Genomic DNA, 24852 nt, shown 5'->3' with positions numbered 1-24852 from the left:
AAGAGTTCATCCTCAACATTACTATTAGATTACCAGGTGAGAAAAGGACACACAGGTATCATATAGTGAAGGCCTACAGTCTTAGGCAAGGCGAAATCTGAATAGAATGGAAATCTTTTATTAAGAAGACTGTTCTAAAGTTTCTCTAGTTATTGAGTGGATCATTTGATCTCAAGTTAATTCCACTGGCTGAGAAAAAAGGCAAAAACAAAAGTAGTACAAGTCATTCACAAACTTCTGATCAATCACACAACACTTCACACAGAGCTTTGTTGAAATAGTTTGTGTTGAGAATGGAAGAATGCCTCTCTGCGAACAAGATGGTGTTTTTTTTCCTCATGCTACTACATCAACGAGAGTCGATTTCAACACCTCAGATGAAGCATGGGAAAGCCGGATTAAGCAAAAGTCAATGGATATTTGGTGTTTGAGCTATTGAAACACCAAATATGGATGGATGGATGGATTCTTGATTTAAACACCCCTTTTCTTTGAATTGTTGTGAACTACTGTCTTATTGGTAAAACGTAGTTCATCAAAGTATCAACAGAGAAGGAACCACAAACTGTTGCACTGGGGATTTTATTGAAAGATATTTTTTTCTCAAAACTGAATATAAATGTAATTAAATTAAAGGTTGTATTTATGAAAATAAAAAAAATCAATATGAGATCCTGCTACTGCAAAATTGTATATTTAACTGTAGTTTTTATGCAATCTTTACCAACTGGTGAGGAGGACACTGAGGTAAAGCGATGTTAAAGAACACCTCTGACCGAGTTCCCATGAGTTTAGACAGGAGTTCTTTGGGGAGAGGAGGAACAGAGGTGGAATTCCAGGAGGAGATAAAAATACCTCTGAAGCTGCGTAGCTGCAGGTGTTATTACACCCTCCCCAGAGGCCCTGCAGACAGAGGGGGGTGTGCAGGAGAGGACAGAGGGAAAGGTTCTGTGAGGAGATATCTCCAAATCCTGCTTCAGCTTTTGTAATGTCTTGTTCATTAAACCTTTCAAGGCAGAACTTCACTGAAAGCTTTATTACCTGCCACATGCAGGATTTGAACTTTTCTGCACATTCCTCAGATTCTGCCATCACAGTGGTGAGACCATTTATGGATTTTAACGGTTGTGAGAGGTTGTTTGTATTATGCTTGGCGAGCTATTGAAAGATGCTTCTGTGCAGGAGCCGGACCTACGCAGGAACCTGACACATGCATTTTTCAAACTGTTGGAGAAACGGAGTACAGGAGGCAGTCTTCTGCAGGGGCTGGCAGCTCTCCTCAACTCCCTTATTTGAGGTTAGAGCCGGACGGGATCCAATAAACACTAAAGAAAGCCATGTTTCATAGAGAACTGTGAGCGGTAGGAGGCAGAGCCAATTGCTGCTAAGCAAGTGGGCACACCTACAACGCTTAACCCATGAAAATTGACACAAAGCATCTTCAATTCACTCAGTGATCCTGGGTCTTGTTTTCCTCTTGAAAATCTTTACAATGCAATATGGCTTGTGACTTGACCAGTTTTATTTTGACAGTCTGTAATTTTTTAATGTTAACTACTATGCGTCTTTGAACAATGTGTTCAAAACATGTTCATAACATTTTTTGGCACAAAGTTATTCTTAGATAATGAGATTTTAGTCTGCTCAGTTCTTCCTACTTTCAGAATTAGCTGTTTTAGGGCCTCCTGTCACTTTAAATCCAAATTAGCTGCTACTGGCCACACCCCCCAAACTCAATGTGTAACTGTACAACCATACAGCTTTGAAAAATAGAAGTAGAGCCTCCTGCACAACCAACAATGTTGCCAGATGTTTCTGGATGGTAAGTTAACAACAAAACACTGTTTTTCAGCACTCATTGTACAGCACATCCAGTGGTAAAACGAGCTGACCAAATGTGCTGGATCTCCACATAGACACAGTAAACTGTGTCTATTATATGTGACTCGACATTTGGAAGGTTTTTGAAACAGCTTGTTTACCTGACACTAAAAAACATTAACTTATTGACAAAAAACAGCTAGGTGTGTTTTTAAGTGCTTTGACTGTTTTTAGGAGTAGTTGGGACAAAAAGGGAAGTGTAAAAACGTCCAGAATGATAATTCTGCATAATAGGTCCCTTTAATGCCTAATAATAGTCCTGAATGTTTTGAAGTAAATCCACCCACAGACTGTCTTGCAGAGATGTGGCCTAAAGCCCACACCTAACAAGGAACTTTCCTGTTGGTGGTCTACTATGTTTGGTGAGGGAAGTCATTCATCTGCCCCAATCCAAAGATCAAGGTAATTTTAAACCAGCCTCCAAAAAGCCAGAGAGATTTACTTCTTTAGCAGAACCCTAAAGGAGGAGAGAAGTGAGCATTCCTGATGGGAATTATCAGGATCAGACAGAGAAAAGGATTTAGGTACCCACTTTCTTCACATAAAAACTTTTTTTTCTCCATTGGCTCTTCCTCCTTTCAAAGCTTTAAACTCATGATTCAAACACGTTCTGTCACCCTTAACAAAGGATCAAGAGGCTGGGCTACTGCAAAAAAAAAGTGGATTATCTAATAGAGGCTTGTTTCACGAGAAGCATGAGAAAATGTGGAGGTTGGATCTTAAAACATTCACTTTATGAAAGCTTTTCTTAATTCAATTAAATTTAGCAGAACCATTAGAAGTAGGAGTTTATTAGAACAAGTCCCCTGGGGAAAAAACATTTTTAAAAGCCTTTTGGCAGGAGTTAAACACTTGCACAATAAGTTTCTTATTCTGTCTCAATTTGTTCGACTGTTTTTGCAACATGTATAAAATCTCAGCTAGTAAAAGAAAGAAACTTGAGCAAGTCTGAGGGCAGACTTTGGACAAGCAAACAGAGAATGCAGGATGAAGATATGGTAATGAATGAGTGCTGAGGGAAAAGCTGTTGGATGGGAGATAAACAGTGGTTCCCTCGTTACTTTTATCCAAGGTCAACACGGGGCTTAACAAAAGCTTCTTGAGCCTTCGGAGCTTTCTTGCGTCATTTACAATTTTTATAGGCCCGTCGATCGGCTGATCTCTCAATGCTTGAGAAAATACACTTACAAGTTTACTACACAAAGAGAAAACACATGCAGTGCCATGAAAAGTATTCATACGCCTGGATACTTTTTTTTTTTACACTGTAAAACATTTGGAAGCAAACTTCAGTGCTGATACTTTTAAAATCTAAAGCAAATGATACACGGATTTCAATGTTTTTTGAGATCTTGCCAAGTATTTTTGGACTTGTACTGGTACCAATTCCACTGACAGATTATTTCACTTATAGCATGGGACAAATGTACAAAGTAGTGACTCAGGACAGTTGAATAGAGAAGCAAACCTTACATTTCAGATTGTCATCTATAAAAAATAAAAAAAAAAACATGTATGATTTGCTTTCCTCTTCAAAATTACCCACTGCTTTTTGTTGATCTGCCTCATAAAATCCAAATAACATTCACTGAAGTTAAGGGGATTGAACATTTTTGTAACTGTATTCCTCATTCTATGTGTTGCATTAAATTACATTTTAATCTGCAGCAGAACCTTGCTGTTGGAATGAATCTTGCATGCATCCTGTTCTTACCTATAATGGTTTCTCCCTTTTTTAGGCTTCTCATCCTGTTTAACCCCAGATAAAACATATCAGTATGAGTCACACTGAAAGGCTATGACAATATATATTTGGTTAGTGACTGTATCAACAATGGAAACTTCAATATATTAAATCACCAATTTCAGGAATCTTCCTGTCTAGACTGTTACCCTGCAGGGATGCCTCACCAGTCCATCGCACAGACAGAACACCAGACTGTGTTTTGGTCTCACCTGTCATGATTCACATGATTAAGGAACAGGTAGCAACAAAGACCGTTATCTCATTCAAAAAGCAGATTTCTAAATATAGGTCATGGTTTTCGTGCACATCTGGTTTCATGCGCCTCAGGGAGAAGATATGCAATAATCAGATCAGACAGAGGGTCAAGAGAGAGAGAGAAAAAAACATTTAAAAAAGCACAAGGCAGTTCGGGTGATAAAAGAGAATTTTGGAAAGCCTGACAGCCATCCCATTTCCCTGATGAACTTCTGGGAAGGAATTCCCCCAGACAGGACCACGCCTGCTGGATCCTATGCTTAGAGCGCCAGATAAAATCCCTAAGCTAAATTAAACACTTCCTTTACTCTACTTACCCTTCCTCCACGTGATTGTCTCAAAAATAACAGACTGCAAACAGAGCTGAACAATACCTAGATGTTTATTCTATATCAGAACATATATTTGCTATGTTGTTATTCATTTCAACCAACAGGAAACAAGAAAAAAGTAGTATAAGATATTTATATCTACTACAGCTAATACAAATATTTAGCTTTTAAACACTGAACTTCAGTGGGAGTCTGTTTGCATCGATAGATGAGAGCTAGATCCAATTAATTTTGACAAAACAAATAAAAGTCTTGTGTTTGAGAGCCTCATTGCCAATAGGCTTTGTATTTCATGCAGCTGAGCACATGAAATACACAATAAGCTCCTTGTTCTCAAGTCTCTGCCAGATTTAAATGTCAAGTGATGATGCAGAACTTTCTGGTGCAAGCTGAGGAGGAAGATGTTTCACGTCCCGTTAGCTTTGCATAGCTTGACATATACTCAAGGGCACGTAATATTAAACGTCATTTTTTTTCCATCTTAAAACTGAAGCTAAAAAAATTACATTTTCTGGCATTTAAGACTGGGTATTTACTTTGGAGTTGCTAATTGCAAACAGAAACCCTGATATTTTTCTAATTGATTTATCAATCATAAAAGGCTTCAAAGATTACAAACAGTCAGCAGCCGAGTGTAAAAGTCTGCATTTAATCTAAAATAGCTTCTTAATGCTCATGTGGGCATGTGAGAGTGTTTGTAGATGTGAAAATAAAGAAGCCCATTTTGACAAAAAAAAAAAAAAAACTGGAAGCTCTGAAGAATGTGAGGGCAATTTGATGTGGGCTTTTTTCTAAAGAAAAAAAAGTGAAAATAGCTTCATTTGTTTACTCCAAGAATGTATTTATTTGGATTGCTTAAATTAATACCATATGATCACTGACAAACAAACAAACCAAAAAGAAATAAAACAAGTAGAAGAGCATCTGGTTTGAAAAATCTGGAAAAAAGAAAAAGACAAACATTTGCTTTCTCACAAGTTGTTCCTCTGAACAATAGTGGAAAATGGAGGCTGTAGTCCATGTGTAAAAAAAACAGTTTTTCACTTGCTTGTTAGAGATACAAGTTATTTGTAGAATGATCAGGTCTGAGTCAGTCAGCAAGAAAAAAAGAAAAATCTGAACTTTTTACATAAAGTGAATGAAAGGAATACCAGGTCAAGTTTACAACACTCTTCAGTGTGAAAGCCAACACTGAATGAAGACAACTGAAAGTGAACTGGTTTTAGTATCAGTGAGGTGTTTAAATTTAAATTAGAGGGAGCAGGATGACATTGAAACTTTATAAAAGGAAATTGGAAATTGTATTTCATACGAAATGATGAGACATTTCTGCAGTTAATCTACAAGACAGGAAAAGATGAGAAAACTTTCCAGAGATACCAGGAAGTACACACAGCACAGTAATTTTAGTCTTTTTCTTCTGCAATAGTCATAGAATATACTGGATTTGGAAACGTCTGCAGCCTTTTGGAAATCTGCACCAAGGTTCTGCATTCTAGCTAACTGCTAACACAAGATCATAAATTCAAACAATTGTTTTCTCACACAGACAATGTGAGTTCTCCACTGCTTCTGATATTCATAATGACATCACAACAGGAAGTACTTAGAGCATATGTTGAATGATAGTTTCTTTAATAATAATTGGCCAAAATCAGTGTGAGAAGTTCAAAGTTTTACAAACAATATCAGCTGCCGGACATAACCTTCTGATTTGAATATCTTTAAGATTAATTAATCATGTGAAAACTTTTGCTTCACAATAACCAACTGCTAACCAATTAAAATAAAATACTCTGAATCAGTCACACTTAAAAAAAGACAACCCCAAGAACATTTGTTGACTGAGTGTTATAGAACAGTATGTTGACCCAGAAAGGAAGGCAACTGTTCAGATTTGCATGTGGCTCGAATAGATCCAATAAGCTTACGACAACATGCTCCACTTTGTACAAGCTGCACGACGAAACAAAACATCAGCATCTGACAGACATAAACAAAGTCTGGACGTACCTTTCTTTCAACAGCTGACAGGCAGATTTCTTCACCTGTCCCCATAATTCAGAATGCAGGCCTTCATTTGGTAATTTGCTCACAACTACAAAGACATCTGTTTGCCCTGAGTTTATGCAATAATATAAGAAAGCAGGAGCAGGGGTGACCTGCCTATTCATTGAAAGCAGATGCAAGGGATCCATTTCCTTCTATAATAATAGGTAATTACAGGCAAGGGGAGCAGTGCATCTGTTTGAAAATCCAGTAAGGTGTGGTGACAGGGCAAACCCTGCAGGTATCTGCGAAAGCCCAGTGAAACTAACCCCTGGCTACTCCATATGTATGACTCATCACTTTGCTGATGCACATGCCGTCACAAGCCGGTTGACCTTTCAGAGGAGAAAAAGTGGAAGGAAGGCAATTATTAAAGGGCGTTTTCACCAGAGAGGTAACATCCCTCCAAATCTGTGACAGTTTAAAGCAGAAGCCGGGCTGGTTCAGACCAATTATACTGGAAGGTTCTAGCGAAAAAGGCGTTTAAATGAACAAACAGGCGACAAGCAAGGTATTTCTGACCAGAGGGCTCAACCGCATCATGATGAGAAATGCAACACCCGTCTGCAGGCTTTAGCATATAAAACATGCTCAATGGGACTTTTTAAAATAAATATTATTGTCACTCACTGCTTTTCAATGAGAATGCATTTCTTAAAATGTTTCACATACAAATATGGAATAAGAGTAGATACACTAGGAAAAAAAAAAATTCTGACATTAATCTCAGAACCCTGTTTTTTCTCAGGATTCAGACTTTGGCCCCAGAACTCTGATGTTAATCCAAGAATTGAGACTTTTTTCTCTCTGAATTTCAACTTTCCTTAGACTTCTCTGAATTTGGGGAGCCCTCAGACACATAATAGGAAAAAATCTCACATATTCCTCCAGAAAGTTAGTTGCACAACTTTCTTCATCAATTTTTTCCCCAGTGACCTTAATCCTCATTACTAATGCCAAATGTTCAGCTTGTCAGCAAAATAAACTACTTGCAGCAGATTTTTACTTCCACAGGACTATTTTTTACACCAAGCACAAGACACAACGATCATGATCAAGAGTGCTGAGATGCAGAATATAGTTTGTTTCCAATTATAGCAAAAGAGCAATTCAGTGAATTACTATATCAAAAAGTTCAATGATTTCCATTCAAAAAATGGAACTCCTTTATTATCAAATGCATTTTTTCCACCAAGCTACTGGTGGAAAAAAAATACCAGTAGCTTGGATCATGGGTTATCTAAATTCTAATTTCAGCTGTTTTACAGCTGTCCACTGGATGATTATTAGTACCCTCCACAGTGAGGATAATCTTAATGTTCAGATACTTTTGCAAATAAGTACATTTATAGAAAATTGAGTAGAAGGAAGAAAAATGCTCTCAAGCAACATAGATAAGCACTGAGGAGATTCAAATATTTGGGGAAGATTAAGTAAGATTGGACTTTGCTTTGTGGTCCAAATTCCCTCTTTTTAGATTGAAGCAAATAGTAGATTTCATTTAGAAATCAAGGTTTGAAGGATTGGAATCTAATCTGCTTGAGGTCCAGAGTGAAATGTCCACAGTCAGTGATGATTTAGGGATAAATCTCACTTGCCAGTGTTGGTCAAGTCAATGATGAGCTACCAGAACCAACAATGCACAGCTGAAGGCCGCTTTTCCAGCAACCTGGACTAACATACCAACTTAGCAGATACATATGCTCATCAGCTCTATGCTATTTAATGCAGTAATTCAAATGAGCTCAAGATTTGAACATTTTGAGCTTTTATTAGCTGTAAGTGACAGCAATCACAAATAAATGAAGTAAAATTGTAAAAGAATAAATCAGTATGACAAATGAGTTTAAATTTTTTGAACTGAATTACTGAAATAGCTAAACATTTGGGTGCGATGCACCTATATTTTAAAATTTAAGATCTTGTGAACTGTTCCAGTGTGATCTTAGAAAGGCCTCCTCTCTACAAAACCTGCGGAGCGGCTTCAGACACACTCTACTCAGGGCAGATCAAGCCCTAATCTCAGCCGGTCTGGCTGACCTGGTCTAAAACAGCTCTCGCTCCCCTATTATCTCACACAAATCTTGTTTTCCATTATTCCTGCACTGAGAAAGCCCTGATGAAACACCAGTCTGGGGTTATTAATGCGCCCGCAGGCAAGACTGATGTCTGTGCCAGATGATCCAAGCGTAGTCTGATGTTTGTGCCAAACTGTACTCCCCCTCCACCACCCACTCCCACATCTTGAACCAGAGACTGAGTTGTAATAGAGCCTTAGTGGGTGAGGCCTTCATCATCCTGTTGCAGCTGAAGGAGCATCCTCTGCAGATGAACCTTTGGCGCACAGTTAGCTCAGACATGTCCTAAGTTCAAGGGAATAACAGTTTAATTACCCTTATCAAGCAATAATTGCATCACTTTGATGGCGGTGTTGTAAGCATGAAAATCAGATGGAGAACTGGGCCCTTATTGTGTTTAAAGATCACAGACAGAACAGCGGAGGAAATAAAGGCAAAGCTCCACTTTTATGTAAGCTTTGACAAAACCTCCAGTCACTTTTACACAGAGCTGCTTTTCAGTTAAATCATAACATGCTTGTTGCAATCTAACCGCTCGTTTACATGCAACGACCTATTAGGGCCATTGGAGGTAGAAAAAAAAAGGAATAGCAAATTTCCACCAAAAATAATTCCAAAATTTTGAGATCAAGCTCAGAAATTTAGCTCAAAGAACATTTCTGAGTTACAAAAGTCAAAATTTGCAAGAAATAATTCAGAAATTCTGAGATTAATCTCTAGATTTTGCTAGAAAAAAATTACTTTAGAAACTCAGAAATTTTCAAGTTTTTCTAGAAATTTCGCAAGATTAAGCTAAAAATTTATGAATGACCTTTTGAACTAAAAAATGTAGATTTTTTTCTAGAAAATTTTGAGCACAATTTCTGATAAGGAATATATGTGTTTACATGAACACTTTACAAAGAGGTGAAAGCTAATGATGTGAAAGCTAAGGGTCAGAAGCCTATGCATGTTTGATGACATGCAAAAATCACAGCACCATCTAGTGGCTTGGAATGACATCTACAGCTCACCCAATGCATCTTGGCGGTTAAATGTAGAACTTTCCCCCAATCAACGTTAGAAAATACTGGCAGTTTTGAGGCAGCAGTTCTGAGTAAATGTTGCCTTAAAACTACAATTCCCCACCAAAGTGTTCATATCCTATACATTTCAAGTTAATCGATCACTAATATCCTTTCGGTGCATGTGTATGTGTGTGCATGTGATTGACCGGCAACCTGTCCAGGCATACGACTCACATATGCTACAATCTGGTTGTAGCATCTGGTTGTAGCATCTGGTTGAATATAAATGCATGCCACTATTTTTGGGTTTTATTCAGATGTTTGTGTATCTGTGTTTAGCCCTAAGCATAGTCAGAAATCAACTTTACTTCTTGTTCTTCAAAGTACAGTTGTTTCTTATTATAGGCATCAGTCAACCCTACACAGATTACTGGGTATAGAAAATAAATGGACACATAGATTTTTCTGGATGGTTTCTATATCTGCAGATCTCTGATGAACGCTGCTCCAGCGTTCAAAAACCCGCACACAGGTTTCCTAGATGGAGGACTTGGATGACTTCTCATTCTGTGGAATCAACAGATGTTTTGGGTGGAGAGAAAATTACATACAACTACTTTAGCCCAAAACCACACACATTCCCCTTTCCTCCCCAGCTGTATTTCAAGCCCAAACTTCAGCCTGAAATGTCTTGCCAGGTACAAACTGACAAGCTTCTGGGTGCATGATGGATGTCAATCTGGATTAAGTAACGTAACAATTAAGAAGCCTCCTTGATTTTTTTTAATAGCTGCTAGCCAGTAAACTCAATGAACCAAGATGAAATCACCAGGATGAAGTTCATCACTAAGCTCTCCCCAGGGTGGTGATCTGGAACAGCTTCAAGGGAACTGTATTCAAAAATAATCAGTGAGTTCAGTTTTAATGGTTTCCAGCTACAAGTTGGGATATTAATCAAGAGAAATGCAAAAACCTTAGACAGGTTCACATATTACAAAAAGCTTGATTTATTCAGACCTGTATCTTCTCATGAAGAAGTGATAGATACCATCACATCCATTTCCTCTATGAGGTCATCGACTCAGTTCAGACCATACAAAAAAAGATCCTTATAGGGTGATCCAATAATGATGGTAAACACAAGTGAATGCACTTAAATTATCAGATCAGAAATATTTAACATCTGTTCTATATTAATTTTCTCATTTGTGGCTTTTATCCAACTAGAGAGTTTAGAGTTTTATAGTAAATAAATCAAAATAAATATGATTCAGCTGAATTCCAACCATTTTCTGTCTAAATAATAGCAAAATTAATTTATTTCTGACTTTATATATCATGACGGTTGTGTATAAAGCTCGTATTATATTATTATATTTATTTAAGCACAAAAACATAAAGTGAGGAAGGGTCTTCTCATCTAAGTAGGATTTTAATACCAAGTATGATCAGTCATACTTGAAAGCTTTTCACTTGACTCTGAACCAGACATGATGTGTGTTAATGCCAGGCCTGAACAAGTCCTGAAAGACTCAAAGAAGATTCAACATGTTGAATCACCTAGAAAACAAACACTGCAGATAGACACTGAAAAGACATGAGAGAAAAATGTTCAGACACCTGAGAGATTTGTAATGTCTGTTGTTGGGTTAGTATGAATCCTGATATACTGTCTTTAAGGTTTTTACAGGTGCAGAGGTCTGGAGAGGTAACAGGAGAGAATGTACTATAGTAAGTTTCCATTACTCTACCCTACACCTTTATCCCTCAGAACTTGGTTTCCCTGAACCTTTACTCTCCCCATATGTATTTGATGTTTGAATTTCCAATATAGGAATTGCTTACGACAATGAGAGGATCACCCAACTCACTCCTCACTTGTAGTTTTCTGAGGTAGAGAAAAAAAAACGAAAACAAAAAACATCTCATCACAGAAATTAATCCCTCACAGGTGAAATTTTGAACTTTCTTAACCCCTTATATCAGTGATTAGCATGGTTAGAGGTGCATTGATGGCATTTTTCTGGCCAATCATCGACCTTTAAAAAAATAAAAGTGCCAATTCCAATTTTGGCCGGTACCAATTTTATTGTCAGACAAGTTTAAACTTTCCAAAACTTTGTACAGATAGATAAGGACGGTATCGATCGATCACATAGAAATTAGGGAAATTAAGGTCAATTTATTGGTGCACCCCTAATAAGCATGTCTAGTGTTACAGAAACAGCCGCCTTCCTGTGTTACCTAAAGAGAGTAGACTCTTACCTCAACTGAGATTTCGGAAATGCTGCAAGTATTGCCAAATTTATTACATTTCATGACAGACAGGCTGAAAGCTCAAAAGTATAAAAAAAGAATGCCTTTTCCATACTGTGTTCAGCCTTCCTGTTATCCGCTTCAGGTCATGCCCTCTCTCATCATCTGAATGATATGTCTGAATGTCTTCAGACATATCTGCATTTTCTGTCCAGCAGAACATTTCAGAAAGTACAATACAGTTTCCATTTTAATAATTTCTTACATTAATTTTCTTCCTCTTATTTCATTTTTAAGCATCACTGGAAGCTAACATGGGGAGTATTGTGGTTAATTTCCTGATTGGAAAAAAATATTTTTAGAATGATTAGTCACAAGAAGGGAAAATCATTCAGTTTCAGTCAAAACCAAATATTTCACTGCTTCCTTTTGCAAAGTCACGTCATTCTCCACTAACTCTCTCTCCACCCCAAAGGTTCAGGAACTACCTTCCTACTAAATGTCTGAGTCGTATTCTAAGCTGTTAATCTTTTTTTTGCCCTGGTAGATGAAGTGGAAATTCAGGCAGCCCCCAAAAAATACTCTGGCTCCTGCAAAACCTTCCTGAAGTGGAAATACACCTTTAAGTAAAACATTTGCATTGCCTGACTTAACAGAGAGCACAAGAGATGGAAGTTAAAGGAAAATGTTTTTTAAATATACGTTTTTCATACAGCCACATTTGACAGTTGCCTGTGTTTTGTCAAACACCAACTACCCAGTGTTTCAGTAATGACCAACAATTTCCCCCTCCTCAAAATCACTCATTTGATTTGTTGTTATAAACTGCTTAACAAGTCCAAATGACGGTAGCTGCAGTCAATAAGTAGGTTGCTTAGTTACAGAAAGATCCTTTATTTTTCCATCAAAATAAATCCTCCCTATAATTCATTCTGATTGGATGCAACAAACTTTTAATTTGCAGAACTGCACAGACAGGCAAGTTTTCTGCTTTATTCTTACAGCCACATAACTCTGACGAGAGAAGTATTCGGTTTTTGCTTATTCCATGACAGAACTCTTGGAGAAAAATGGCAGGGAATGTCCATCTTCCACAGAACCAAACCTGAAAGGAAATAAAAGCTTCCAGCTTAGCAGCTCCACTTGGCTCAAACACGCTCCGATGGAAATTCAAATGTCATACACTGAGAGAGGAAAAATAGGAACAACAAGGGCTTGTGCTTTGGCATAATTAAGTCCAAGGGAATTCATTAATCCTTACTTTAAGTGCACGACTTGCCAAGTTATGGAAACTTGTCAAAGCTTCTGAACAGCTTTGCAGCTACACTCTGTGACCCGCTGCCAGGGACTCCAACTGAAGTACATTTAAAGAAGCAAACCAAACAGGGGAAAAAAACATTGGAAGTGCCTCTGTGGCTTAACTGTACCTCACAAAGATTCAAGATTGAGAAGGAAAAAAATTAAGAAATTACTTGTTGAGACATACATTAACAAGAACCACCACAAAGAGTGAGATATATGAGGATTTTAAATATGAACACAAGAGGAAAACTAATTTAAACTGGGATAAAATAGGTGAGGGCTGGAAAACAACCAACCTGAGTTATTTCTTTCAACATATGTCAAACAGGACATCTGAAGTGTGCACAGGAAAGCCTGAATAAACTTTGCTGTGGGGGAAATGAGGTCGTCTTGTCCTGCAGAAAATTCCAGGTTTCATTTCCCGAGTAGGGCTGTGGCTGAGCAAGGGGCAGAAGGTTCAGCCCATCACCAACCAGTGCACCAGAACTATGGTTTGTTGCTCCTCCTTTCAAACACTGACCAGTTTATTTTGAAAAAAATGCACTGAGGCCATCTGATTATGCAACAAATCACTTTCCCCAAATCCCAATCAGAGGTCTAAACTTACATGATTAGTGAAAGAGCAGTAAAAGCTTCTAATGCAAAAATAGATAGAGCTGAGGTAAAAACAGCAGAGAATATTCCTTAGTGACCAGGAGTTTCACCGAGTGTGTGTTTTGTCTCGTGGGACAGGAGCTGACATGATAACAGAGACCAGAGCCTTTGCAGCTCTCTGCAGTGCTTCGGCTGCCTCACAATAAGGGCAAAGACGAGCCTTAGCATTGGGGATCCAAACCCGGTAAACCACAGGTGTTACGGCACATACTTTACATGCAGCTTCAAAGGCGAACATCCTGTGTGCAGAAATGATATCGTGAGATCTTTGGAGAGCAGCTGACAGGTTTGTCCCTTTAAGATTCCTGCACCGAGCAGACACGCTGGAAGGGAAGTCTGAGTCTGTGTCTAAAGACTTAAAAACTAAAAAGTTATGGGTTCAGAATCTGCTTGTCCAAAAGTCGACTTCCAGTGCAAACAGACGGAAGATGTGCTGTTATATTTCTGTCATCCTCCTGGATCACAGGCTTTCTACAGTATCCAGGCTTTGCCTCATCTTTATCCTTCCATGACGTGACTCCAGCCTCCATCGTACCAGTTTTAAAATGTTATTCTTTTTTTTTATGTTCTAGCTTTCATAGCTAACCTCCTCATTTCTGCCAATGACTGCTGTGACTCTATCATAAAAATTTACAACATAAAAAAAGAAGATAAAAAATGTAGACATTCCACTTTGTTTAGTTGTAGCAACACTAAATTTATAGACAACCTAAGTGATTTTATCGGGTTAGAAAGTAAGTACCATAGAGAATATTCCAACTGAACTATGTTTGAATCAATAGTTCTTAAAACCCAAATACAGATATGATAAGCCAGACCAAAAAAGAAACAAAAAGCAAGAACAAGGAAGACGGTGGCTCATATGTTTTTATGTAGAAAAGTTTGATCTAATTCTAAGCTCATCAGTCAGGCTTTCACAGCCTGAAATCAATTTATGGTTGTAATTTAAGTTTCAACCCTTGATCTGTTCCTATTTATATTACACAGTTTGGACTGACTCATAAAATTCTAAATAATGATTCCTGATTAAACCGAAATAAATGTCTATTATCCCACCTGACTTTATTTATTGGGGTCATGAAACCTATAATAGCAGACTGTACCGAGTTGATTATAGAAAATTTCTTTTAATCATCAGTTGTCAAAATGGAACAAAACATCCTCTTCTGGAGTAGGACTTATGATTGATGCAAATTGTCCAAATTGTCCGATGACATAATTTAAGGTTTCATGTTTGAAAAGTAGGGTATGAAACACCCAAAACTGCAAATATCAAAATAACCAGGACTCATTATAGCACATAAAAAACTCATTTCTATAGGACTTTCATTCAGCAGTTGATTGTAGATTTATTGGGTCTGATATTATTTAAAATAATAATAAAAAAAGATTAATCTGATTCTAGTCTTGGTTTAAATCCAATTCTGGGGTTTGAAACATCAACTGGGTTTGGCTTTTCCTTCAACTAGTGTCAAAAAAAACCACTAAATGGTTAAAGTATCCAGCAAACGGGGTGCTGAGCAGCAGCAGGCTTGTGTTACTTTTACCAAACCAAGTCCTAAATCAAAGAAAGGCAAGCTCAGAGAGGAAGCCAGTGCTCACTCTGTATTTACTGTTCACTGAGTCATTCACACCCTGCGGCCAGCAGAACTAAACACACCGGCCTCCCTCTGCGAAACATCAAGGCTCCAGCAGCATCTTTGTTAGGGTTGTCTCTTCCTTCAGCGAGTCCTGCAGAGCTGGATGTTGCTTTTTTTTTTCTGTTTTACAGGTAAAGACTTGCTCTGCAGTGAGGGGATGTGCACTGCAACTAGCTTTGGAGATTATCAGTGCTGATAAAACACCAAGATAAAATATAATTTATCCTGTTTAAAGGAGTAAAACCAGAGTAGAAGCAGAAAGAACTGACCCCAGTTTTCTGTTCTCGACAGAAAACCACGTTCAGAGAAAAGGCCAGCAACCCCCATGAGAGTGGATGTATTCGGTGGGAGGGACCTTACAAGACAAAGATGCTGCTTCTTAAATGAAAAACACCAAAAGTGACTCCACATCAATGCTTCCACACAATGATTGACTCAATAGGGCAGAGAGGAGATTGAGCACCAACAATGGAGAAGCGCAATGCAGTTAACTTAACATTTCAATGACTCTCAAAGACTGTTTAAAGTGAAGGAAAGGTTGGAGGTTTTTGTTCTTTTCACAAAGTGGAAGGATTCATGTTAGGCTTAAAGATCTCCAGATTAAGACTGTTGGTTATTTCTAAACATTTAACTTTGCGTTGTACCGATCAAACTTTAGAGTCTGATTTCTGATCTCCATGTTTCATAATGGTCTGACCTGGCAATGTGTTGCTGTTCTTATTCTCTCCATTATGGTAAGGTTATGCTCTCTCTTGCAGCCTTAATGGACCTCAGTCATCTCAAATATGTCAGAAAATACAATTTTCTTTTTAGTAGTCTTTGTGCATTTTTTAATTTTATACCTACACAGATTCTTAAACTAGCAAACTTGAAGTCTTTTTCCCTCAGTAACAGCTTCCCCACTGAAGAGATGTACACTTAGAGAAAATGATTTGTAAGTTATCAACCAGTCCGTTACTGGTCCCAGCATTTCAAACTAAAACTGAGCCATTCTCTCTGTAAACTCTGCTACCAACATCCTAAAAACTGAACAGATCCAGACAAAATCCTTTTATTAGTCTAGACTGTTGAACTAATGAATTGGTTGGTAAAAACACTGAAGTTGGTCTTTGTAACCAGGCTTGATGAGTAATTGTCTTCTGTATGCTGCTGGTTTTTATTGCCTGGTGACAGTAATGGGTCATTAAAACAGCCCATGACCTCCCTGTGAGACACTGGTTTTATTACACCTGTGGCTCCATAACTCAGGAGCAAAGAATTTAGTTTTTGTAGATGAAATTTAATTATGCCTTTTTTTATGTGTAAAAGAACTGTGTCCATGAGCACCTTTCCTCATATTCATTTATCCATTTTTTAAGTCAAATCATCAGGATAAAGTTTGGTTTTGACAGCAACAAAGATTATTTCTGCATTTGTCACCCTCTTCATTCACAGACAGACTTTAAATGAGTATTATCCTACCAGAATGACTCAACTTGTAATCACCTATAACCCAGACTGCATGTGTTTGTGTCAAATATGCACAAAAAAGAATCAAATGGAAGAATTCAAGCAGGAAAATGAAGAATTTTGTACCAGTTAAAACTCTTATTTGCTGTTGGTACCTTTTGCTTAAGCTTCCCAGTGTGAGAGTGGTATCCATAATGGCCTGAGGGGTCACAAGAGTGAAATTCTGGCTCAAACATGCAAATCCAATAGCTTAGAATATATATTACCAAAACCACCTGATCAGTTCCATTTTGGTATGTCACCAGCCCAGATAAAAAAAATAAAATAAAAATGAACTTTTTCTTCAGTTTGATTAAAAAGAAATTCAATTTAGCAACATCCTGCAGAATTTCCCAGTTCCTTTCCCAGGACAGTTGTTTTCCATCAGTGTACATTTGCAAGTAAAACAAAACATAAGCAGCATCTTTAAATCTACAAAGTCACTAGATCCAAACAAATGAGATAAAAAGCAGCAGCATTGTTGCCTTGTCTCTCTACCTCTCTTGTCTCTCTTAAGTGGACTTTGGATGAAATGATTTGTGACATTTTCTCCTACATCTTGTTTGGAGGTCCGTTGGTTCCATCCAAGTGAAAATATGACAGCTTAATGAGCTAATAATGCCCCCCCTCCTTTAAAGGAAGATTAACTTTAAACTGTGATCCATAAAAATCTTTGAAGGCATAATTAGGGAATTGCCAGACAGAAAAGACAGGCTGATCTGATGACGATACATTTATGGGAGTCTGTGTTTTGAAACAACAGCACATGAGCCCTTCAAAGGCAGAACTATGGAAGGAAAGAGTAGGACTCTAGTTACAACAGGTCGTCCTCAGAATGTGTGCTCATGTCAGCACATGCAGGCCAGTCTGCTGGTGTACCAGCCGGGGTGCAGCTGTGTTTGGAGTTGGCTCTTCAGTCCGACACGGATGCGAAGTTGGCATGAAAGCACAGCAAAGTACTTTGTGTGTGTGTGTGTGTGTGTGTGTGTGTGTGTGTGTGTGTGTGTGTGTGTGTGTGTGTGTGTGTGTGTGTGTGTGTGTAAAGGTGAGTCACAAAGGAAAGATCAGGTACCAAACTGTAACAGATTTACTCTTCTTTAAGGCTTTAAAGGATCTGTACACATTAGTGTAAATTAATGATTTGTACTGCACCATGTATAAATTTAGGATATCCTTATAACAGCACCCACCGGATATTGGTGTGTAAAAAGCCTTCAAATGAAATCTGATTGTATTACAGTAGTAATTTATTATAATGAAAATAGAGGAAAAATCAATTCTTTAGTTTAAGTAAAAAAAAAAGGTTGCTCTTAATTATTTTTAACTAAATCACTAGAATAATCACCTAACTTATGAAAAGAATGTAGCTATATCGCTTACATTTGGCATGAGCCAGTTGCTAGTATGGTGGTACGGCAAGATTACATAAAAATTAAGGTTTAAACATAACATTTTTCAGATCCTGTGGTTTAATGTTCTTTCATTGCGGGGTCAGAGAAAGTCCCGCAGTGACCAGAGTTTTTCCAGTTGTGTGACGCATCAAGTAGCACATTAATCCACCCACCTCGCCTCTTTTGCTCCATACTTTTGGTCTGCTAGCTGAAAGAAGCCTCCTAAAACTTGCAAGAAAGGCGACTACAAGTGGGAATAGTTCCAGTTGTGAACAACACAGTCAGTGGGTGAAAAACTAAAGGAGTGTCAGTTTCTGACTGAGGTAGCACTGCTTTAAAGGCTCTTTTAAATTAAACTGACATTGCTTTTGTTTAATTGCTTTGTTAGGTCTGTGTATCAAAACCTAAATAACAAAAGCAAACTGCAAAATCAGTTCAATAAATCAAAGTGGATAATTGCTTTTTACGTATTCTTTTTTTTTTTAAATTATAAATACTGTGATAATGTGAAACTGAGATTAAGATTATCTCAGACAGGGAAAATTGGCAAACTAAAAACAAGAACCACTCCATTTAAATAAAAGCTGATGCTTCAAAGGGGCATAGGCAAACTTGAAGCTATTTTTGCCAGGCATTTTCTGAGCAAGAAAAACCAACATGTTGACTTTGTGTCACTCCAGGTAGGATTTCTCAGGAGTAGCAGATGTGCTAACTACACTGTCTGAGTGTGCATCATTTTGGTTTATCTTTTCATATTTTCTTTGTCAGCTAAACACCAAAGTGATTGAGTGAGGTTGTAGTTTTTTTCACAGCTGGTGGGAAAACTGCATCAGATGATTATGTTTTAGGTGGAGATGCATGTTTGCTGTATTTCTGTGTTTAGTTTCTATTGTTTTACAACAAATGTGACATACCGCCTCGCACAGGTTCACAACGGTAATTCGGTTTGAATCCAAAGTGCATGCTGCAGCTGTTGCATTCAGCTTTAAAACCAATTACATCTCAACTAGAGTTTCTCTGGCTTGCTACGCCTCACAGAACTCCCATCCTACACTTTGTGGTACAAGACCATGCACCCAGCAAGTAACTGATGCCAGAGTTCACTTCTCCTCACTCTAAGGAAATGAGAAGAGGGGGGATCAGTCGAGACCGATGTACCCGAAAGAAGCCTTTTGTCATCCAGTCTCAAGAGAGAGACACAAGCTCAGTTTAATTATCAAGCTATTGGTGGATTTATTGCTTATCCCTGGTGTAGAAATATGGAAACTGAAGTTTCACACAACTTCACCCTAGATGCCAATAAATAAGAAGGAAGCTGCAATACAGCAGGAAAAGGCTAAAGTGAATACTGAATTCCATTAGAAAACAAAAAATTGATAGATGACCTGGTGCAAACACAAGAATTTTGCAAGAGTCTGCATACAGTTGTTGCAGTTTCACATATTTCTGAGGTTGGACACATAATGTGTTGTCCTTTGGATGGTGATTAATTTCCATACTTGCTATAAAAGTAAGACAAGTAGTCTTACTTGTCTAAAGCAAACAACAAAGGAAGGCACTAATGCACAACAGAGTGGTTGGTTTTGTGAACTGCAACATGTGCTTCTACTTAACCTTTATACAGTGGAGTCAACAGAAAATCAACACAAATGTCTAAATATTAGAGATTTAAAACAGTTTCTGAAGAAATGTGTTTACTCCCAAAGTGGTAAAAGGTCCACTTTGGGAGTAAACTAAAGCAGGTCTAACCCTGGCTCTAAGATATCAATTAAGTGCATATTAGCTCTAGTAAAACAAGGAGCTATTTCTTGGACAATCAAGCATTTTTTTAGATGTTTTTCCTCACTGAATTTCTGTCAAACATCTGACATAGGAAGTGAATTTCTAAGTAGATTTAAAACAGAACAACATTAATGACGACTGTAGAGACGTGTTCACAGTGAAAAGTTCAGGAAACAGCATGGTCACAGTCAGTCTCGCCGGAGTAATAATTCATGAGAAAACTTAACTGAACTGTGAAAAATAGTCAGGTTCACACTCCCGACCTCTGTACCGGCCCACATCACACCTCACTGCAGAGTCAACAAATCCCAGCTTGACAAGCCTACGCTCCATATGTACAGATGTGCTTAAAGAGGGCTGAGTCAGTTTAACAGTGTTCTTCTATCAGCTAAGATGGCCACTCTATGTTTCAACCCTGCAATGTTTACCAAAGCCAGTAATTATGCGAGTAGGCCTTGAGGAGGTGGATCTTCTGCTGTTCAAACTGTGGAGAGGAATTCGTATTTGCCAAGCTGTGCTTTGCTGCTCTGTCCACTCACATCAGCTCTGAATAGTAATTAAAGCGGTGTGGCACCTGGATCAGAGGCATGGAAAGACCAACCATCCCATCACAGACTAAATAAATCAAACTGTTGCTGCACAAGATCCATCAAAGGGATCAGAGATTCAACTACATCCAGTAAAGTCAATGACAAAAACTATTCTGTAGAAATCCACGTCACCCTTCCCCCATTTTCAGAGGGTTCCTTGTGGAACCATCTATAGCAGGGATCTACAACCTGAGGATCTAAGTGAATCTTTAAGCCTTCCATAATAGCTTTTTATAACTTTGGATAAAAATTAACTAATGTTTCAGTTGTAGATATAAAACCAAATGCAGGTATTAGTTTTTCAGATTATCAGGTTATGGCATCCACATCAAGATTGTTGCCTCTTATTATGCAAATTCACATAAAGGACAATCACTGCAGCTCCCTATTGAGACCCTATGCAACTACAGGCAAAATCTGCTTCAAATCAACTACACATGCACCAATATATCAGCTGATGACCAAGGTTAACTGATTTTTAACTTGACAAGCCCTGAAAACTCAGATAATTTTCCATGCAGAGACCACACCATAAGCAAACACAACCAGGTCACACTACCAACAGTCTTTGATGTGAATGCCATTGCTAAGCAACAAACACATACAATTTGACATTTCAGTACCAGTTAGGTGTTTAAAATGAAATTAAAAGAAGCACACAGATGTATAAAGTTATTAAATGGGACCTATTATGCAAAATTCACATTTTGCACATTTTTGTACTTCAGTTTGGAGCTCTACTGCTTCGAAAAACAGTAGTGCATTCTTTTTTCAATGCACTTAAAAAAACACCCAGCCGTATTTTGGCAACAACTTAATGGTTTTTCGTATCTGGAAAAAGAGTCGTTTGGAATGTAACGTCACAAATCAGCAGGCACTTCCCCTCAACTAGCAATTCCAGGTCGTCACGTAGCAACCCTAGCTGAGTTCATGACGTTTGGTTAGCTGGTTTTACTGCGCACACACTCTACAATGGCTGAGAATGAGACTTTTAGGTTGGCAACCTCTCTTTGTCATGAAACATTCTGGATGTTTTATGTTGGGAGTCTTTGGATATCGGAAGGAAATTCTCCACAGAATACTAACAGGGGCTAGTGTTTAATAAACATTAGTCCAGATAACCATCACAATGGCCAACATTGGATGCTGCAGATACCTTAAAATGTCATCTCACCATAATTTTTCTGGCACATCATAGCTTAGTCACAAAATTCAGATTGATTCAGGTTTGTATTCAGCAATTGGAAGCAGACGAATTGACACAATGAAAATAAGTTCCTCATAAAACCAGCATAACAGCTTGATGAGTGCAACTTATTGCACAACTGGCTGATACAACTTAACACCCCCATACACATCAGATTTACTTTTGTCCCACGGCAGCATTTCATGAGCCCTAAATAAGCAAGCTAAAGAGCCTGATCTAGTTTTAACTTCACCTGCAAGTGCTACAGAGTAGTTCGCAGCTGAGACCAATTTGATGTGGAGCTCATACCCACTGGGACTTTGCATTGAGTCAGACTGTATTGAGCTGATACACATGACCGTGACATTCCAGCAGAGAGAAAGAGGAGGGCCCTGTAGTAACACCGGTACATGCGCCTAATTGAATCAAGAGGCAGTCAGCCTGCTGTAGTTCAAAGTCCTAATGCAAGAAACAGATGCTTGCGGTTCCAGCTAATTGAATTATGCTGCTATTGTTGACCAAGCTGTTAATAACAACTGTGGTACCCTCCACTGTCAGCACACAGCACATGATGATAGACTTGTGGAGATTGGGGAATTTGAGTGGTTTGATGATATTTTAGAGGATACATAGCTTGAAGCTGAGCGTTTCATTTGTGGAGGTGAAATGTGGCACTCACATGCATCCCACCGTATGCTCTCGACTCTGGACATACCAGTGGCTTAATGCTCTGGATCAGGAATGTGACAGATTTATGCATGCTTGCCACCAAGATGGCATCAAATCATTGAGAAAAGCTTCACTTCAGATCAAATCGATGCAGAGGTGACACGGACACCGCCTCATCACAGCTCTTTTTATTAGAGGGCACAAAGGTGAGAGAACAGACAGACAGGGTTTGCAAAGAGTGGGGGGAAGGCTATTCTCAACTGCAAGACGATGGTCATATGCTATATGATTCATACAACAGATATAGAGGAGTGAAGACAGCAGGGTTCTTAGACTGTAATGTCAGCGATTTGTCAAGAATAAGTCACTCCACAGTGCATGGGTGGCCTACTGGAAGTGAAACTGTATGTCTCCATTTTGATCCATTAGTACTTTCAGTAATTAAAAATGAAGCAAAAAATGATTTACTCAAGCAGTTCCTCATTTGGCAAGTTTAAATTTAAATCAGATTTATTTGCTCCAACTTGTGCAAGACATTTATGATTAGATTAATGAATTAAGAAGATGTATGAATAAAACATAGATTGAAGAGGTGCAGGTTGGGAGGAGCAATAATTTGTAAGAAATTTCAGGAGGTATTCAGTGAAACAGAATAGCATAGCATCATATATAAAAAATGTTTCCTTAATCACCATTACCATTAAAATTAAATTAACAACTTAAAATTTAACATTAATTTTTCCAAATATTAGGTTATACATGATAAGCTGCACCTACAGTTTAGATTAGAGGTGCATTTCAGCAAAAATTAAATGGTAAAAACATTCTAAATGAATGAATGAATGAATGAATGAATGACTTTAAATTCAATTCAGGATTTTTTTTTTCACTTTTTATGATTTACTTATGGAAATTCAAATGAGCAATAACATATATGCTAATTTATTAAAAAGCATTCTCCTCTAATTGTAAAATATTTTTCCATCATGTGTTACATTGTGGCATGTATAGCTCTCCATACTTTGGGGAGGTTTTATTTTGAAGGAATATTGCAGGCACCAAAATTAAAAGAATCATAAGGAATCTGATTAGTTCATGCTTTTTTTAAAATCACAATCTTCTCCTACGTAGCAGAAAACAGAGAGTGTAGCTTGAAGAAAGTTTGAGAAGCTCCAGCGCTCCAGGGGAGACTATGAATAGCTTGTTTCTATGGACAAACTTAGCCCGGCTTCACTCGGGTTCTGGTTTGTCCCATTACTTCTAAACGCACCTCTACAGAACATGCTCGTAAGAGTTTACAGCCCACCTGCATGCGCCACTGACGCAACATAAATAAAAACATAAATCAAAAACACCATTTTCTTTCCCCGCAGGGGGCATAAAAGAAGTAATGTGTTACTTTGACCTGAGGGGAATATGTTTTATCTGAATCTGTCCAGCGAAGTGCTTAAAAGTGCAAAAGATAAAAGTTGGAGTTCACTTACAGAAACAAGCTGACATGCGAGTATCAAAGACACCATAAGTCCACAGCTCCAGGAGGTCGGAGAGCCCATTTTTCCACCAACCCAGCAAAGGCTGCTTCTGCTGGGGGAAAAAGGAAAAAAAAAATCCCGAGGTCCTTTACTCGCTTCCCGCGGTCCGGTGCTGGAGCGAGTTTTTTTCACACTGTATGCGCCTGCTCCTCTCCCACCCGTGGGACCTCATCAACAGGTAAAAACTATTCCCTGCTCGCGCTCGTTTCCCTAAGGAAGAGGGGAGAGGGGGAAGGTTGCGGAAACACGCCAAATGTCGAGACCTCCAAACTGCTTCTTCTCCTTCCTGCGCAGCAGCAGCAGTACTTTGAGACTTTGAGTTAGTCAGAGTGGGGCTGAATGCGGCCACGCAAAGTCACTGGGAAGTCCTCCGGAGCGCAGAGAGGGAAGCCGAGAAAGTAAAAGGCGGAATGGAATTCAGCGAGGGCTGAAAGAGAAGGACAGCTAATCCCAGCGTGGGGGAGACGCCACCTAGACCCACGCTGGCTCTTTTACACGGTGACCACACTCTTCTCACATGAATGGAGTCCTAAGAAAACTCCAGTCCACATATGCAGTGCCGTGCTTTGCGCAATTCAGACCCGTAAACCTTTTGTGAATGTTTTGTTTAAACCACAAATCATCACAAATATTAATTAAGTGTGACGCTTGTGTATTGGGGCAATGATATGTTTCTATAAGCTTTGTACATATGTTTTCAGTTCTCCACTGCAAAATCCTTCAACCTCTGTCAGATTTTAATGGAGTAAAACATTTATCCAAAAAGGAAATTAAACTTTGTAACTCATAATCCAGGGTTCTTCAAAGAGTCGCGGGTGGTGATGCTGGACAGGAAGGATATCCGGTAGTGGTCAGTCTTGCATAAAATCTTGACAGTCCATACATGCACTAATCAGCTGGATTTGTGGATCACCAGCGTTGCTCACCCGAGGTTTGGATCTCTCCCTAAAGTTACCATCGGCCTTTTGGCTGCTTGACTAAGGTACTGTGTATAAATATAATCACAGTGACGA

The 24852-nt window shown here is 38.5% G+C and overlaps 1 protein-coding gene across 2 annotated transcripts in view; it reads right to left on the bottom strand.

Moving 5' to 3' along the window:
• hspg2 (heparan sulfate proteoglycan 2) overlaps positions 1-24411 on the bottom strand; it is a 117515-nt gene extending 93104 nt beyond the window's left edge. For both annotated transcript variants that reach the window (XM_088007151.1, XM_088007152.1), the window contains exon 1: positions 23792-24411. In XM_088007151.1, coding sequence (XP_087863277.1) covers positions 23792-23860 — 69 coding nt within the window. In that variant the 5' untranslated portion in view covers positions 23861-24411. The remainder of the gene's footprint in view (positions 1-23791) is intronic.
• Between the last annotated feature and the right edge of the window lie 441 nt (positions 24412-24852).

This window comes from Poecilia mexicana, unplaced genomic scaffold (genome assembly GCF_051168715.1).
Source record: "Poecilia mexicana isolate PSO_F unplaced genomic scaffold, ASM5116871v1 scaffold_7, whole genome shotgun sequence".
Lineage (NCBI taxonomy): Eukaryota > Metazoa > Chordata > Actinopteri > Cyprinodontiformes > Poeciliidae > Poecilia > Poecilia mexicana.
Note: the sequence above shows the minus strand (reverse complement) of the source record. Positions and strands in the feature narration are given on the sequence as shown.